This window comes from Rhamphochromis longiceps, linkage group LG10 (genome assembly GCF_057381845.1).
Source record: "Rhamphochromis longiceps isolate RC_006_pf linkage group LG10, R_longiceps_female_GT1.1, whole genome shotgun sequence".
In the NCBI taxonomy this organism is placed as follows: Eukaryota; Metazoa; Chordata; class Actinopteri; order Cichliformes; family Cichlidae; genus Rhamphochromis; species Rhamphochromis longiceps.
In genome coordinates, this window is record NC_140566.1 from 17,245,890 (window position 1) to 17,264,794 (window position 18,905).

Here is an 18,905-nt window from a genome sequence, read left to right on the forward strand (position 1 = left end):
TAAAACTGAGCCAATCTAACAACAAGCATACAACTTTTTCTTAAGATTCAGAGAGGCAATTTGATGGTCTGTTTTCATTATCTCATTTGTAGTGCAGACGAATTAGAGTAGTCTTGTTGTCCAGTTTACCCTCAATGATAAAAAAAAATGGTAAGGACAAAACAGTATGCAACCACAGACAGTATAAAATGTGTTGCCACCTACTGGCTTCTGAAGTCTGGGTTAAAAAGCTTGGAGGTGGGGATTTTTGCGCAGTCAAGCTGGTGCTTTGAAATAGGATGTGAGGAAAGAAGCTTCTCTTTGTGAAACCACACAGCAAATCCAGCATGTCCAAATTAACACTGTCGGATTTGATTTCAACACTATTAAAGTGTCTATATGGGTCCACACCAGAGAGTGTTAATTTAACTCTTTTTGGAGAGTTGGTACGTTAACTCTGATTTAGTGTTAAACACCAAATCTGTCTGGAGTTGATAATTTAACACTGGGTGTTAAGAGTTTATATATTAACTCTCAAAGAGTATTTTAGTTTAACTACGTAAGAGTTATCTTCTAATTCATTCTAAAAAGCAGGAATTTTACTGTTCTGAACTTCTAGAAATTTCTTTTGGAAATAAACATTTACTAAAAAGATGCAATGGTTTTTGAAAAACATTTATTCTGAAAGATGTAACAGTATACATGTTCTCACTTTCATTAGAATTTTGTTTATCAAAAGGTCTGACATAGGCAAGCTGGTAAATGCAAATAACAGCATTCTCATCACTTATTTCTTCAATACAATATGCATGTCCTTCATTCATCCCTTTGTGGAACTTCAACGCACTTCTGCTCTCCCTCATATTCCATCTTCACAAGCATATCCTGTGCGGAGATTGAATAAAAATTAGTTGACACTAATTAACGGCACAAATAATCCAGTAAACAATTGCAGCACAGTAAAAAAAAAAGAAAAAAAAAAGGAATCCTCTTTGAGCCATTACTTGTGTAAAGTATTTTCCCAAAAGACAAAGACACAGGCAACAGGTAATACTGAACTAAATGTAAAACCTCAACCTTTTTCATTTTTACCCAAACCGTGTGCACAAAACTCTGGAGGGATCTATGCTAACGTAGAATCCAGTCAGGACGTCTGGTACTGCTGTTTGCTCGTTTTTTTTTATGGGCGATCGTTTTCAGGCTTCAAGTAGCACCATTATACCAACATTTCACATTCTAGACATTGTTTTAGGTGTATTTGACCAAAAGTTTGACTGAAAATTCACATGCAAGCTTTTTTTCAAGGCTGTGGTATTTGCCCGCAAACAATATCTTTCAGCTAGCTAAAACAGAATATTATGCTATCACCGAGCAACATGGTTACTGCCTTCCACACAGCTTTGTCTCAACTCCAAAGAGCCACAGAAGTAAAAGCTCATAATAATAATTGAAACAATCTTTGAAAAAATGACTTACCAAGCATGGCAAACAACTCGAATATGTAGAGCAAAATGTTCTGAAACGGCTTCATTTCAGCTTCGATTGGAGCCGTGCTGGGGGCGGAGTCTGTGAATTTACTCTGTTGGTGTCATAGCCCCTCTAGGAGTTCAGAGTTAAGAGGTCAAGAGTTAATGTTTCCATTGTAACACCTCCAGATTTGACATAGAAACACTCATTTTTAACACTCGATTTTAACTACTATCATTTTACACCTCAGAGTTACATTAAAAGAATGTGACTCTGCTTAGAGTAAAATTAACTCAACTTTTGCAAGAAGACTATTAACACCAAAACATTTAACACTTTTGAATTTGCTGTGCACATGCTTAAGTGGTTAGCCAATGAGCATTACCTTTGTGAAACTTAGTATGAGAAAGATTTAAAACCGTGACTCAATTTTTTAAATTCGGTATTACCCCAAATGAGTGACTGAACCCATAAACTCAGCAAAAAATTGCTTAGAAAGGTTAAGTAAGAAAGCCAGTTTCCCGTAGATTTACATAGGAACCCAAGTATTTTGAAACTGCAGTTATTGCCCCCTAGTGGCAATCAAATAGAATGCAGATTTAATTGCTTTCACTTTTCAGACTTGCAAAGCACATCTGTGTTTTATATTAAACCCATAAATAACCGAAGGCATTAAAAATATTGCTTCACCCAAAATAAAATTGCAACATTGGTCTTAATTTACTTTTACAACATTATCTAAAATTGGCATAATTTTCTGAGGACACTTCTTACATGGAGAGACCAATACAGCTGTGTAAATAAATCACAGTGCACATTAATTAGACATGGGAAGTGTTTTTAGAGAAACGTCATTTCTTTATTAAAACACTCAGACCCCATCAGTCCCAGTGTCACTCTCCATGGTGCTGAAACAGCAAACTATGTTCTGTCTGTTCAATCATTTTTTAATTGAAACACACACTTTTACAGAAAAGCTGGAAATAGAGCTGACCGCCTACTTCCAGTGGTATGAAGGATTTCATTAAATACAAATGGGAAATATCAGGGGGACTTACAGGGACGTTTTCAATGAGGTTTCAAGATATCTTGCTCATCTTACTTCATAATTGCTTTATTTTACTTTTAATATAGTGTTTACTTAATTAAAAAAAATTATTTAACTGTTTTAGCTAAATTCTAGTTACAGATGTTTATTTTTCTACTGATAAGTTCAAAGAACAACTCTCCTGTAAATCATTTTGAAGATAAATAGTTTAATTTGGTCAAACTTTGTGAAGCAAGTGCCAGGGATACTACTTTAAAAGGCTTTGCAAGGTTTACTGTTCAAATTAATCTGTTTATTATAATCTATATAATAGGGTCTTTGTGCAGACCTTTGAAAACATCTCTGGATAATACAGGTGGGAGTAGACCTGTGTACCTGAGATGACCATATTACAAATATCTGGTCACTATGGCATAATACAGAGCCAATAAAATGAAAACATCTGAAACCCAGCAGTCTGTATCCGGAACCTGTGAAACTAGTTGGTTAAAATCTATGGAAACTCATTTCTGCCACTTTCTAACTCATATTTTGGAGAAATAATACCAGAAACTGAAAAAGAATAAGGACATTTTGAGGTATTAAGTTGGAGTTTTGACTTATGAATGGCATATGTCAAAACTCTTTGTTTCTTCCTCCTTAGTGGTAGAAATAAGATTTCATAAAAAACTGAGCTTATAATTTAAAACCAATATTATCTTATTAACACCAGGGGCAAATCTACAGGGGGGGAGGGTTCAAATGTCCCCCTGGTGTAGAGCATTGCCCCTCAGCTTTTATATCCTTAAAATACTTGTAAAAACTAATTGCTTATTTATTTATTTATTGGGAGGGGGTTTTGTTGTCTCATTTATACCTAAAACTGTCTGTTTTCTTAGAAGAGATAATGATACAATATATAGTTTTAAAGTGTTTTTTGTGGATATTTTGTTGACTCCATACACATACATTGCCCCAAAAGTAATAAATACAAATAAAAAACAAAACATTTTTAAGCACAATTACCTACAATTGTCACCCAAATTAACAATGACAACCATTTCAATATACATGCTTATTCTGAAGTACAATTCTAAAGTGTGGGCATTAACATGAATCTCTTTGGCTTTAAAATCACCTTTAAAGTCTGTCCTGATATTTCGGTGTAAACATGAGTTAAAATGTGGCACTGCAGCCCACCTCGGGTCCTCAAATTCTACGAAGGCAAACGGCGGACCTCCTCTCCGGTTTTTCAGGTCAATATCGCGAATGATTCCGTATTTATAAAACACGTCCTAGCGTGCTAGCGCTAGCAGCGAGCTAGGGTGACAGTTAAACGTCTGCGGCCCGAACAAGGCAAGGCAAGGCAAGGCAAGTTTATTTGTATAGCACAATTCAACAACAAGGTGATTCAAAGTGCTTTACAGAGACATTAGAAACAAGAACAAATAAAAAGCATGATTTAAAATTGATTAAAACAAGCAAATAAACTAATTAACAAACAAACAAACAAACAAACAACAGTATATGAAATCAAAACAGATAAAATCAGAACAGTAGATAAAATCAGTAGTTAAATGTAAGTTTTGAAATTTAAGCTTAAAGTGTGGATTTGGTGCTTTATTCAAATGCAGCTGAGAACAGGTGAGTCTTTAACCTGGATTTAAATAAACTGAGTGTTTCAGCTGATCTGAGGCTTTCTGGGAGTTTGTTCCAGATATAAGGAGCGTAAAAGCTGAATGCAGCTTCTCCGTGTCTGGTTCTGACTCTGGGAACTGATAAAAGACCGGATCCAGATGACCTGAGGGATCTGGATGGTTCATACTGGGTCAGGAGGTCATTGATGTATTTTGGTCCTAAACCATTCAGAGCTTTATAGGCCAGCATCAGAACTTTAAAGTCTATCCTCTGACGGACAGGCAGCCAGTGTAAGGACCTCAGAGCTGGACTGATGTGGTCCACTTTTTTGGTCTTAGTGAGGACTCGAGCAGCAGAGTTCTGAATGAGCTGTAGTTGTCTGACTGATTTTTTAGGTAGACCTGTAAAGATGCTGTTACAGTAATCAAGCCTACTAAAGATGAATGCATGGACTAGTTTTTCCAGGTCCTGTTGAGACATCAGATCTTTTATCCTTGATATATTCTTGAGGTGATAGTAAGCTGACTTTGTTATTGTCTTAATGTGTTTTTCCAAGTTTAGGTCTGCATCCATCACTACACCCAAATTTCTCGCCTGGTTTGTGGTTTTTAGATGTATAGATTGAAGTTCTCTGGTGACCTGTAATCGTTTTTCTTTGGCGCCAAAGACTATTACCTCAGTTTTGTTTTTGTTTAGCTGGAGAAAATTGTGGCACAACCAGTCATTGATTTCCTCAATGCATTTACCAAGAGCCTGTACAGGGCCTCGGTCTCCTGGTGACATTGTGATATATATTTGTGTGTCATCTGCATAGCTGTGATAGTTTATTTTGTTGTTGTTTATAATCTGTGCCAGTGGGAGCATGTAGATGTTAAACAGAAGGGGTCCCAAGATGGAACCTTGGGGAACTCCACATGTGATACTTGTCTGCTCAGATGTGAAGTTACCTATTGATACAAAGTATTTCCTGTTTTCTACGTATGTTTTGAACCAGTTTAGTACAGTTCCTGAAAGACCTGTCCAGTTCTCCAGTCGTTTGAGTAATATGTTGTGGTCAACTGTATCAAATGCTGCACTGAGATCCAGTAAAACTAGGACTGACATTTTTCCACTGTCTGTATTCAGACATATGTCATTAAACACTTTGGTCAGAGCGGTTTCAGTGCTGTGGTTCTGTCTAAAACCTGACTGGAAGGCATCGTAGCAATTATTCTGTTTTAAGAAGTAACTGAGCTGTTGAGAAACTGCTTTTTCAATGATCTTACTTAAAAACGGGAGATTTGAGATCGGCCTGTAGTTGTTCATTTGTGTCTTGTCAAGATTGTCCTTTTTCAGTATAGGTTTGATTACAGCAGTTTTTAGTGATTCTGGAAACACACCTGATAATAAAGAAAAGTTGACGATCTGCAACAGGTCTGACTCTAAAGTCTTTGAGACCTTTTTGAAAAAACTTGTTGGCAGGACATCTAAACAGCAGGAGGAGGAGTTCAGTTGACCTAAGATGTCCTCCAGGTCTTTGCTGTTAATAGGTTGAAACTGTTTCATGGTGTTTAAACAGTTTTTTGGTGGACACAGTACATATCCTGGATCTGCTGTTGATGTACCAATTGCTTGTCTAATTTTTTGGATTTTTTCAGTGAAGAATTTGGCAAAGTCATTGCAGGCCATGGTCGAATGAAGTTCAGCTGCCACTGACACAGGGGGGTTTGTTAGCCTGTCAACTGTAGAAAATAAGACCCGAGCATTACGAACAAGCAGTTAGGGGGAAAATAGATAAATAAAGACACAGCTTTTATCTGTAAAAACAAAATATGTGCTCACAGTTTGACTGGACTGGTGACATGAGTGCCAATACTGAGGAAGACCATCATGACGCTACTGAATGGAGACCAGGGACAGCGTACGTCACACGCACACGTAATAAAGCGGCAGACCGCTTCTACAAGTGCGAGACAAAACGTGATCTTAGATAAGAGAGCGAGAGACAAAATAGTTCTAGTATTTATACAAGTCGTGTTTCAGCACCCACTAGATTTTCAGCCATCACAGTTTAAACGTGCTGGCACAGACACAATCAAATACTTGCATTTTTTTTCTTTTAAAGAAATGCCTTTATTTAAATAGGTATGTGATGATGAGACAAGAAAGCAGGAAAGACTGAAGCTGAATACGAACCCAGTTGCTATAAATGACCCTGAGGCTCAACTACTTAAGTAAACCAACACCTGAGGAAGTTATTGAATAATAATGAATATCATTAACCCCACTCTCAGACCTGGACAAACGGGAAGAGTTCTGTCAGGAAAGCCATTTGGCATAAAATCTGTCCAAGACCAGATTACCAACAACTGCCTCCAGAGCTGTTGCACAATAATGTGCCTGAAGATGACAGAAGAGTGGGGGAAGATGTTAATCTTTTCTTCTCTCACTGCCTCCTAACACTAACAAGAGACAGCACAAGCAAAGAAGACAGAAGGCAAAGATGGAGGTGGCAAAGTTGAAGTTAAGAATGTCATTGAAAATTACCAGAATGGACAAAATTAGAAAGTAGTAGATCAGAGGGACGGCTTAATTTGAAGACAAAGTTAGGGAGACAAGGCAGAGATGGTTTGGACATGTGCAGAGGATGCATAGTGGGATGATTGTAGTTCAGGGGGTTGAGAAGCTTATCTGTAACCGGAAGGTTGCCAGTTCGATCCCCAGCTCTCTGTCCTGGTTGTTGTGTCCTTGGGCAAGACACTTTACCCTACCACCTACTGGTATTGGCCAGAGGGGCCGAGGGCACGATATGGCAACCTCGCCATTCAGTGACTGAATTGAGAAGCGCTTTGGGTGCCTAGAAAAGCACTATATAAATGCAATCCATTATTATACTAGACAAATGAAGATGGAGTTGCCAGGCAGGAGTAAAAGAAGACAGAGAAGATTCATGGATGTAGTGTAGGATATACAGAGGACTGATGTCATAGAGGACAGGGTGAGATGGAGGCAGATGATCCATTGTGGAGACGTCAAAGTGGACCAGGCAAGAGGAAGAAGAATGAGGCAAATCTGGCTTCATCATAAGAGACAAAGAAGTGTAGAGTGCGGGACTGAAAGATCTGAAAGAGGTAGCACCTTGGCAAACAGTGCTCCTGCTAAGCTATGAGATTTTTAAGACAATGAAATTAACAGCAGCCACCTAGAGGAATATGTTCAAATACTCTGTACACACCATTTTTAATGCAGTGAAAGAAAAAAGTCAGTTCATCTAATGTTGTAGAACGTTTTATTAAAAGAGAATAAAGCTTTGAGATAATCGAGATCATGTGTAAGAAAACCAGAAGTCAGCCACCGCTAGAAAAAAAAAAAAAAAAAAAAAAAAACTGGACCAAAAAGAAAAACAAAACAAAAGAAAAAAAAAGATACAAACCACATTAAAGTTACGATCCCTTGTCTCCTCCCAGACTTCCCTCTTCACCCCTCCCTCCCTCCTCCACTGGTAACGGTTTTCCACTATTTACCACTCCTTACGCGTGTGGATCCATCCTGCACCTCCCAGCCCTCCTCCTGGATTTGATCCATGCTTTTCTCTTCTTTTTAATTATTTAAAAAATAAAAATAAACGGTGCGGCACTGTGTAGCCAGTAAGTCTGTCTGTGAGGTCCCACACAAAAAGGGAAATTTTGGAAAATTCGAAAGCCAATTTTCTCTGAATATCGCACTACAATGGTTCCGGTTTGATGGGTTTATGTGGACAGGGCCAGGGGGTCGGGATCTTCTCCCGGTAAAAACGCTCCTATGATCCTGCTCCATGTATCCATCCTGAAGCCTAATCCTAAACTGATCCTGAATCCTGATCCAGCTCCGGAATGGTGAGACAATGAGCCCAGTCCAAACCTTCAGAATACCAGCAGAACCAAAGAGAAGGAGGCGAGTTAGAATCACACCTTCAGGAAAATGCTTGAAGTAATGTAAATAAATGCAGCTACCAGGGAGTTTACTTTGAGAAAAAGGAGAAAACCATCTATAATCAAGCCCAAAATACAAAGATTTACTTTGTATGATAAAGGATGATAAAAAGCACCAAACCCCCCCCCCCAAAAAAAACCAACAAAAAAAAAAAAACTTAACTACTGAAAACATTCAAACTGGGCCCTATTGTCAGATTTATGCTTTTTGAAAAAAGAAAAAATGAACAGCCTTATAATTTCACAGTTGACAAGGCACAGCCATCATACCATTGGTGCCACATTTGACTCCTCCTCCTCCTGTTTATCCTAATATGAACTGTTTCCTCTGTTCCCATCCTATCCTGTTCCTCTGAACTCTGAACAGAGAAACACAAGAAGGTCAAAAAGACAGCAGTATTTCGCCTGAAGGAAGTAAAAAATAAAAAATAAAAAAAAATAAAAAAAAGAATCTTTGCAAATGAAGCAAAAAACATTCAACACTCAACCAGGACAATCAGGAGAAGAGAGGTACACAGATGAATTAGAGATGACACAGCAGAAGCAGAACACGTTTTGAGAGAAGAGAAGAAATAATGGAGCAAAACTCGGTCATGTGCACGCTCAACTGGTCTGCAAAAATTAGAATGGAAAATAAAACTGCAGGTGGGTTGGTGTCGGTTAGGGAAGGAAGCACACACCATGACAGCATACATAGGTGACACACGAGATGATCCTTGATGAATACACAGGATTCGTTGAGTAATGTGAAGATTTCCACTCTGGCTCTTAGGTCAGGCTTGCCTAGGTGCGAGAGCGGGAGCGAGAGCGGGAATGGGACCGGGAGCGGGAGCGAGAGCGGCGGGGAGAATATCGGGGAGATCCTCTGTTGCGGCGTGGGGAGTAGCTGCGTGATCCACTCTTGCTCCTGCTTCGACTGCGGCTACGAGAGCGAGAGCGACCGTAGCTGGGGCTCCGAGGGCCGTCCATCTTCACACGGATATAAGCCGTCTCACCCTGAACACAAACATGAGCACACATCACCGACCATTCCTTTTCCTGTTATATGAAACCCACATACAGAAATAGCTAACCACATTTTTTCCTGGTTGATGTATTAGTCATAAATAAACAGACATACTGCTGCACAACAACCCCAATCCACACATCAGAATTTTAAATTGCATTCATAATCAGCCAATTCATCATTCAGTAAGATCGTTTCTGTTAATATAAAACAGATAAGCCAATTATTGATTCTTATCACCAGGAAATCTTTACAGTTGAGCATTTTGCTTTACTTACTGCAAATTAACTGTCACATTCCTTACAATGTTTAAGTAAGCTTTTCAATGTCTGTGTTGGCTCTCAGTCATCTGGGTAATGGTAGTCTTAACAGCTTTAAGAGATTGGAGATAAAGGAGGAAGAAAAAAAAAAAAAAGGCATCAAGACTTCTTTAGGTTTGCAAAGACGTTTCACTTTGCAGCCAACAGGCTCCTTCAGTTCTAAGTGATCCTGAAGGTCTCCTACCCATCTGTGGTAGCAATAAGGAGCAAGAAAAAGCATCAGTGCCAACTGATTCACAAGGTTGGAACGATGATTGGCCAGAATTTGGAGGACGCTCAAATTGCTCTCCATCTTGGACAATCCATCTCACCCACTCCACAATTCTGAGGTAAAAGAGTTAGTTCTCCCTCAGGCCGACATTCCTGACATTTTCTGTGAAACTGTAACTAACTGTCTTTCTGTAACAGGCTAATTTTTATTCTTTATCCTGCCGCTGTAACAAAACAATTTCCCTTGTGAGATCAATAAATGATATAAAACAAATGGTGGAGAGTCCCGGATAATTAAAGTGTAGCAGCATTTGTTCCCTTTGGCAGCGGCTCCAAGTATCATTGACCCATTACTGATCATGTGAGTCAGCACATGAGCCAAGGTGGGTTAATGCTACATTTTGTTGTCAAGGTATGCTGCCTATGAATTATTTAGTTCCTGGGTCTGGTCTGACTTTACAAGTGGCACATCCAAGTTCAGGGGGTGTTCCAGATTAAATTTCTGACTGGAAAACAGAAATTCTGACTTATTCAGGAACACACCATAAATATCTGTAACTATTTGTTTTCCGTTTGATTAAAGGTGAAACCTCTTTGCAAGCCTAAAGAAGTCCAGTTGTCACCTTTTTTCCGTCTTCTTAAGACTAAGCTTTTCAAGTTAGTCCTTATTAACTCATTCACTGCCAGCCATTGGCAGTGAATGAGTTAAACCCATTGACTCATTCACTGCAATTGACGGCTATAGACGTCAATGGCAGTGAATGAGTTAAGAGAGTCTGACAATGTGAGGATTTACATACCTCATGGGAGCGAAACTTTGTGTTGTCCAGTTTACGGACGGCGTAGGTCATGTCTTCTTTGCGTACAAACTCCACCACACCAGTGCCATCACGGAACACATCAGCATAACATACATCACCTGCTTCCCGCATGTGATCCTTCAGGTCCTGCCAGCTCCCGCTGGGGGGAAGGCCTAACAAGTAAATAACAACAAAAGTTTTGTAAGCTTTACACATACAACTACACACTTTTAAACTAGAGACCACAACCTTCAGATAGAAAAATACACCACTCACCTGAGACAACCACCCTGTTCTCCGAGCGTCGGGATGGGGGACCATACCTTCCCCTTGGGGGTCCCATTCCCCCTCCTCCTCCTCCCCCTCCTCCAGCACCACCACCACCACCACCACCTCCTCTTCCACTTCTAGGGAACTCCACACGCAGACGGTAGCCATCGTAGTCATATCCATCACGCCCATAAACAGCATCTTCAGCATCCCTGTGAAATCGAACAGTGAAATGAATAATCTAATACCAATAATGCAAACAAACATGCAGTTTTACTCGCATCTCAGTCTTTGTCATAGACCATTTAAAAATGGGGAGGAAATTAGCCTCTTATAGTGGACTTATAGATGATAGATAGTTTGTTAAATCGTTTAATTGGTATCTTGATCATTACCCATCAGCTAAAAAGTGGTTTGGTAGTAGCCCATTTGCAAGCACATTCACAGGTACTTAACGGGGTAAACCGCCAATTAACGTGGCCTCCTGCAGGCCTCAACAACACACATTTCACGACAATCCAAAAAGAGCTCCAATTACTCGACTCAAACCTTCTCCTAAACCAAATTCTTGCTACAGGTTATATCCCGTCAACTCGCACGTTGTGTCCCCTTATTTGGGTGTAGCTGGCTAACTGTGGAGATAACAGGCAGACGTGGCGGCGGGACAATGCGGCTCACCTCGGGTCGTCGAACTGCACGAAAGCAAACGGTGGTCCTCCTCTTCGGTTCTTCAGATCTATATCACGAATACTTCCGTACTTGTAAAATAAGTCTTCCACGTCTTTTGAACGTATGTCGGGAGGGAGATTTCCCACATATATCCGACAGTCGTTACTCCCCGCGGGTCCTCGAATAAGACCGCCAGACATGATGGCGCAACGCGAGGGAAGTTAGCAAGCCGGCTAATAGATCAACTTTTGGTAAAAAAATGACTAGAGTGGCGCCTAGATAGTAAGCGGCATGTACGAACTACGCGTTAGAGATTCGGTTTAAGCTACACCTTAATAAAAATTGAAACACTTCGAAGCGGAATTCAAACAGCGAGATAAGCAAGGGCTAAAAGTTGCAAGCAGAAGCTACCGATAACGGATTCTTCTTCACAGGGTACGTCTAGCTTTAAAAGGCGTATACCGCCACCTATCGGAGAGTGGGGTTACAGTTTAAAGCGTAACCCGTAACCTGAGCCACTATGGAACGCCAGAACTGCCATAATGAATTAATTAAATACACCATTAAATAATTAATTAAATGTGGCAATAATTAATTAAAATTGGAATTAATTAATTAAATAAATAGTTATGACACATGTAATTAATTAATTATTGCCACATTTAATTAATTATTTAATGGTGTATTTAATTAATTCATTATGGCAGTCCTGGCGTTCCATAAGCCACAGCTGTTCAGATGGTAGGGTTATCTACCAGTCTGAAGCTCAGTGGATTGATCTATAAATCCTCGAGGAAGATCCTAAACCCAATTGATTAGAGTGTGAGTGAACGTGTTAATGTTAGAAGGCGTTTAGGTATAAATACCGAGTGTATGAACAACTGTATAATTGGTAAATGTGCTCTGATTGCTCAGGCGCCCAGCCCATTGTACCAGCCCATTAGGTATTGTGCAACAACAAAAGACGGAACTTTAGTTTTTATTTCTTAATAACATGAGAAATAAAATAAATAAACTGAAGCTTTCAGCCATGCAGTGTCAAACAGTCGCTGCAATCACTCAGTACATCAGGCATAAATCCTTGTACAAAACAATAGGAGTTGTAAACCCCAAACCACAATGGTTCACATGAGCCTTTTCAGGCCACTAACGAAATGGTTTGTTCATACAGTTTCTTTGTTCTTCTTCTCCTGCTTGAGTGCCTCTTATTCCTTTTTGGCTTGCTTTTCTCTGCGTCTCTGCCTGGCCTCCGACACTATTTTCAGCATTGAGAGCAGAATAGGCACGCACATGGGCAAGAAGAGTGGTATGTAGATAGCAAACTTCTGATCGTCTGGAAAGTAGAGCAGGTGAAGGAGCGAAGGGTCGAAGAATGCTTTCTCCGAAGCCAAGATGGCCTCTTTGCTGTACTGCAGAGCAAAGCCGAGGTTTCCGACCTCCAGCTCAGCCATGGCCAGCTGCAGGGACGTGACAGCACTGGACACCTGCATATTAGCAAATTAGATCACAGGTTATGTATTATTATTGTTATTATTATGAAATTAGAGGAGACTACCTAATTGTTAGCCGTAAGATACCACTCTGATACCGAGACTGAAATGGCCTTTTGTTTTATTTGGGTTCATTCGGTTTGTCTTTGTGTTCATATATGCAGTCTTCGTGTGATATGAAAGTGTTATTTTTTGGTTTTCCATAGGGCGATTTTTTTGTGTATCTTTTCTTTAAAAAAAAAAAGAGGCATTGACAAAATTTAGAGTCAGAATTTCTAGGTGTGCACCCAAGTGGCAAAAAGCTTCTAATTTTGTGGCTTCAGGTCCTCATCTTTGGTTTTTGCATATGATGTGGTTCATCAGGTGGTCGCCTCCAGTTCACTTTGGAGCAGTTCACAGCTGCATGTGATGCAGCAAGAATGAGAACTAGCACTTCTATGTCTGAGACCACAGATCTATGCCAGGTGGAGTGCCCAGTCAGGGTTAAGCTCAAGTTGCTGCCCCAAATGGGGGATTTTTCAGTATATCGGGCTCTTGTTGAGTGAGATGCAGACAGAGGCAGACAGAGGGACAGGTCTGCAACTTTGTCCACTAGCTTCTCGGTACTAACTCAAAAGAATGAGAGCATGGATATAAGCAATATAAATGAGCTTTCTCCGAATGTTGGCTGACCTCTCCCTAGAGACAGGCAAGGGTTTCAGTCATCTAGGAGGGGCTCAGAGTAGAGGAGCTGCTCCTCCACATTGCAAAGAGCCAGCCAAGGTGGCTCAGCCATCTGACTAGGATCCCTCCTGGGCATGTCCTGTTCCTGGCCTGTCCTTCTGGGAGGATGCACCAGGGCAAACCCAAGACATGCTGTAGAGATTACATTTCTTGGATGGCCGAGAGACCGAGGGTATGCCTCTGTGTTCCCCGGGCTGCTGCAATGGCGATCTGGACACGGATAAGTGGCAGAAGATGCATGAATGGGTTTTATTATTCTATTAGTTTAGGGAGAGAGGTTCTGGGTCCCACAGCCTCCTGTGTGGCTGGCCTGGACTCCTTCCATGTTTATCTTACCGTCTTCCAGGCCTCCAGACCTTCATTCTGTTTAAATAAAATAAGTATTGCTGACAAATTCAAACTCTGGTGTGGCATCCTCTTTATATGTTGCAGTCACTGAGATTAATTGAGCTTTTTGGGGTTTTTTTTACTTTTTGAGCTGGCTGTGACAACAGAAATAGTTTCTGATTTTGTTTTTTATGTTTCTAATTTCAGCTTATGTAGTGAGATTGCTGATGTTGTTCCTGACTTCCCCCAGCTAGGATCTGATTGTACTACATTAAACAGATGCTCTTCTGGCCAATCTTTGTTACCTGCCAGTGCAAATGAACCAGAAGCCCCTCAGAGTAGAAGCTTACTAACTAACTTTAGTTTGCGTCCTCACTACTATGTCGCTAGTACAATAATACAATTATTAAAAGAAGGATGAATTTTGGATTTTTGTCTTCAGGTGATGAGCAGGAAGTAGCTTGTTTATTGTTGATTAACTGACAATAACAAAGTATTTAACAACAAAATAAAGTCACATATGACAGTTTTAAATTTAAACTGAGAAACCAAAACAATGACATAAATCTCCAGAATCAAAGTTAAGATGTGTTAAGAAATCTACGCACATGCACAATTTTGCTACATGGAGCAAACGCATAACTACTAAAACACCTTCACCTTACCTGCTGTGCAATGTTGTCATTGATAACAATGTTGCCTATCTGGTCCAGCAACTGCGCCAGAGAGGTGATGGTGGTGGTTGCTGTTGCAATGTTTTCCACACTACGACACCACATGAGGCGATCCAGCTCCCAGTCAGCTAGTCCTGTGCTACCACACGGTGCCACGAGGAAGCCAGGTGGGGGGCTTAATGACTGCACGCCCAGCAACAACCTGACAGGACACGGCACATGAAGGTTACTTTGTGTCGAGAGGAAAGAAAACGACTGCCGCACTGCGGGTTAACACTTACCGAAGCTGGGCGAGGAAGACTCCCATCACTTTAGCCATGTTAATGTTGACGTGAACAGGGAACTCCGTCTCCGACCCATAGAAACCATTCACGTTATAAACCTGCAAAAACATGGATAAATATAGGTTACAATACCCAACATAACAAAATAAACATGCAGCTCTCCCTCAGCGTTGCTCTTCGTTCTTCTTACCATGATTCCACCCCACCGTGGAGAGTGAAACGCATTGGAAGGGACTTCCTGTTTCCTGTGATCGTGGATGTAAAGGGGTGAATGACGAATATCCGGGACATACAGCAGAAAATTTAACACAGGGTTAGAAGATGCCGCATTAGAGCCTGGAAGTCAAACGCAAAAAAAAAAAAAGAATTAAAACATATTGTATTTAAATACAACAGAAAAAGCTAAACCATGATCATTTAAAAAAGCAGACTTTTACCAAGTCTAGCCTCCACCGGGTTGATGACATGTGCAAGGCTGTCAGCATTGAGCGTGTAAGCCTCGAAGCTGCTGTCAAAGCGTGGGGTCACTCCGAGCATGGTGTAGTACAAGGTCTATAAAAAAGGAAAGGTAAACCTTAACTTCCAATAATTGAGCATCTTTTCTTTGTCATAATAGGGACTGTGCATTAACAGCACCTGAGAGTCCATGCTAAAGTTAGCCAGAGGGGACAGTTTTGTAAGCAAAGGCTGGATGTATGTCTGCACGGCACCCTCAATGTCCCAGTGCAGCTGGTGTGACTTTGGATCAGGGTTTAGCAGACTGAATGTGATCTCATAACCTGACAGGAAGATAAGAACAATCAAAGAAAAGACACAAACGTGTTCTCAGAGTTAAACCTGGAGCCAAATTACCAACCTGGGCTAGATTTGAAGGCTCTCATGCTGTCAGCAATGCTCTCTTTGTTGCCAGGTCTAAAACGGACTCTGTCGCTGAGTGCAACAGTGATGTCAGTGTGGCTAAAAGACATCACTTGGAGCACCTGCTTGATCTGGGGCTCCAACTGAGCCAGCAATTGCTCTAGTGTCTTGCCCACTCTCATCTGGGCGCTGATACGCACCAGGGCTGTCCTTCGCTGACCGATATACACATTCACATCCTGAAAGGCATGAAGGTGCAATGCATACTTTATTATCTTTGTCTTACCTGGAATATAACAAATAATTAATTGTGTTTCAAGCTCTGCAGAAGGTACTCTATTTACAATCTGTGACAGTAAATTATATTTTCTTCATTATCCTTTTTTCTAATAGTAATTAGCATGGAGTGATCACACTCATGAAATACAATAAAAAAGCTTCAGTTTTACCTCAGGCAGCAAAGAAGAGGACTCCGGGATCACATACACAACTAAAGAACCGCACGGACTCTCACTGAGCATGTGCAGAGACAGATCTGCTTCTAAAGCAGAAAAATTATCGTGATTATCAGCTGTGCTTTCTTTGAGAAAAAATGTCAAATGTCAACATCTGAAGTACCACAAGTTGGATTTGACAGGCTGCTGCTCACCTGCAGCAGTCGGCTTTTTCAGGGCATCTTCCTCCATGATTGTAGCTGTGCGGTACTTTGTTTCATACCTGTACCTCAATGTTGTGTCCTCTGGAAAGAAAGTTTGAGAGTCAAACGACCTTGCAGGCTTCATATTCTGTGACCGCAGAATCATAAACTGCATGAGCAAATCACCATCCACTGTATGTTCCTCATCCTGCGTCTGCGTCAACGGGACCTTTTTCTGCTGTTCTGGCGTGACGGTGCCGCGTGCAAACACAACCTCGACATCAGCGCTCAAGTGCAGCTGCAAAATAAGAAATAACGTAGAGATAAGAATGTATTACACAAGGAAGATCAATCAACTACAAGGCATGAGAGATAAATGGAAACACTAAAAAACCTGCAGTTTAGCCAGATCTTTGATCTGACTGACAGGTAACCAGGCACGGTATGTCTCAGTTGTTCGCCACCACAAAGGGACTCCCACAATGATGACAACGGCTGCTATGGATAGAGCAGCAAGCTGACCTCGTCGACGCTCTGGGAGACAAACACACAGTATTGTTGTTTGAAAGATTTTCACTGATGATAAATCTGCTAATTATCTATCAATTAAAAATGGAGTACAGTAGAAATTAAAGTATACATTTGAAATACACCCATTTTAAATTAAATAACAGCTTAGTTAAAATAAACACTGTTTCACATTAAAATGACTAACTGTAACAATCGATCTATTACCAAAATAACTGCAGTAAAACTTCATTTAAACAGATAACTGACCAATTATTTCAGCTCTAAATGCCGACATTCAAACCTAACTTGGGATTCAGGCTAAAACAAAATCAGATCATTTATATAAGCACCAGCAAACATAATCAGAGTTTACCATGGTGTTTAAACTAAAAATACTCAATTGTTAAAAAATGAAATAGTTTTGGGGTTGTTTTTTTTTTTTGCTTCTGGAAATCATTGAACAATATGTTAAATATAATATTTTAAAATAGGTTACACGCACTCACTGGCCACTTTTTTAGTCACAATTTGACATCAACAGCATAAAGGTAGGGATCCACCTTGTCTTGTATCAACAGTACAGGCATCTGGTGGCGTAACTGGTGTGGGGGATATGCTCTTGGCCCCTTAGCACCAACTGAGCCTCGTTTAAATACCATACTTGAGTTTTCTTGCTGACCATGTCCACCCCTTTGTGACTACAGTGTGGGATCGAACTCAGTAGTCTCACGGTGTACCTAATAAAATATCCGGTGACTGTATATTATGACAGAGGATTTTATCCCAATCCTTGACCCCTACGTACCCTCGATATGTCCAGACTGGTGACCACTGACTGAGTAAGACATTTGTGTCTATCATGCTGCATCAACTACAGTGTCTTACATGGTTGTAAACGAGGCTCAGTGTAAACATTAGGCATATTACTGCCCTTTGTGGAAGCTTTACTATCGTAAGTATTCCTTTAATTAAAAATATATATTTAAAAACACAAAACAAAAACAAATCATGTAGTAAACAGCAGGTGCTCTTGCAATGGTAGGGCATCACCCCTGCAACTGGGGCTAGCTAGCCATTAGCTTCAAAGGGTCATAACATGGAGAAAACGGCTCCTGTTAGTCCGCTATGGTTGCACTCTGTACAAAGGTTCATGTTTAATAAATCTAACGTAAACCAATGAAAATGAAACACTTAATAAGAATTAAATCATTTACACTCATTTCAGTTACGAATCTACTCACCCACTTCCGTGATAGCCATTTCTTCCAATGAACTGGGAGGGAGCACTCGTGGATGCCAAGCAGCCAGCAGCACCGATCACATGACCAATTTTTAAACGTATCTAAGCGGTTCTTCGCGTGAGGACGAAAACAGAACCGTGGTTCATACAGATAGCTTACATTAAATTAAATAGGATCAAATATTTGCATAGACATCTGTCTGCCCGTATAGTTCTAAAAAGGTGTTAGGGCTGTACGTTGTTGTGCAAAGGATTGCAGGAGTGAAAATGACCGTCGGCGCAACCTGTAAAAGAATTAAACGCACAAACACACTGTGATAAATGTGGGTATTCAGCGCCATCTGTGGTAGCTTTAATTACGACAGGCTCAATTCATCTTTGTGAATGCATAAATTCCTTGAGCAACCAACAAAAGTGAGTATGCTTAGTGTTATTTACACAATTAACACATATGATCCTTAGTCTGCTGCCCCAGCAGCATGCCCGCAACATGTGGAAAAACAAGTCCACCACAGCCCTGTACTCTATCTCATCACTCTCGCTATTGCATCCAACCACCACAGACTCATTATAAAACTGATGAAGATACCAGGTCTCTGTGCAGTGGCTGAAGTCCGTGGTGTAGAGGGTGAATAGAAAAAGGGAGAGGACAGTTCCTTGTGGTGCCCTGGTGTTGATGACCACTTGTCAGACACCGAAGATGCACATATTGTGGTCGTTCTGTCAGGTAAGGACACTAGAGGGACATCCACCTGCATCACTGCCATCTTCCTCAAGCTGTCCAGTAAAACCCAAATCTGATCTGATAACCCTGGGATGATATATG

The 18,905-nt window shown here is 40.6% G+C and overlaps 2 protein-coding genes across 3 annotated transcripts; both read right to left on the reverse strand.

Moving 5' to 3' along the window:
* Positions 1-7,362: 7,362 nt before the first annotated feature.
* Positions 7,363-11,776, reverse strand: srsf1b (serine and arginine rich splicing factor 1b). 2 transcript variants are annotated; one of them, XR_014913548.1, is made up of 5 exons: positions 11,346-11,776; positions 10,674-10,879; positions 10,398-10,570; positions 8,742-9,057; positions 7,363-8,420 (listed from the first exon to the last, which is right to left on the reverse strand). XR_014913548.1 is itself a non-coding variant. In XM_085420617.1 (4 exons), exons 1-4 carry the CDS (start codon positions 11,534-11,536, stop codon positions 8,845-8,847), a joined length of 783 nt encoding a protein of 260 aa, XP_085276743.1. In that variant the 5' UTR covers positions 11,537-11,776; the 3' UTR covers positions 7,363-8,844. The 2 variants fall into 2 exon arrangements, 1 of the variants encoding a protein (XP_085276743.1); XM_085420617.1 differs by having other exon boundaries at positions 7,363-9,057.
* Positions 11,777-12,299: 523 nt separating this feature from the next.
* pigs (phosphatidylinositol glycan anchor biosynthesis, class S) lies at positions 12,300-18,320 on the reverse strand. Its single transcript, XM_085420616.1, has 12 exons — positions 18,081-18,320; positions 16,724-16,863; positions 16,516-16,627; positions 16,342-16,431; positions 16,142-16,233; positions 15,691-15,931; positions 15,471-15,613; positions 15,272-15,386; positions 15,025-15,170; positions 14,832-14,932; positions 14,542-14,752; positions 12,300-12,820 (listed from the first exon to the last, which is right to left on the reverse strand). The coding sequence occupies exons 1-12, from the start codon at positions 18,097-18,099 to the stop codon at positions 12,542-12,544; spliced, it is 1,689 nt and encodes a 562-aa protein (XP_085276742.1). The 5' UTR covers positions 18,100-18,320; the 3' UTR covers positions 12,300-12,541.
* Between the last annotated feature and the right edge of the window lie 585 nt (positions 18,321-18,905).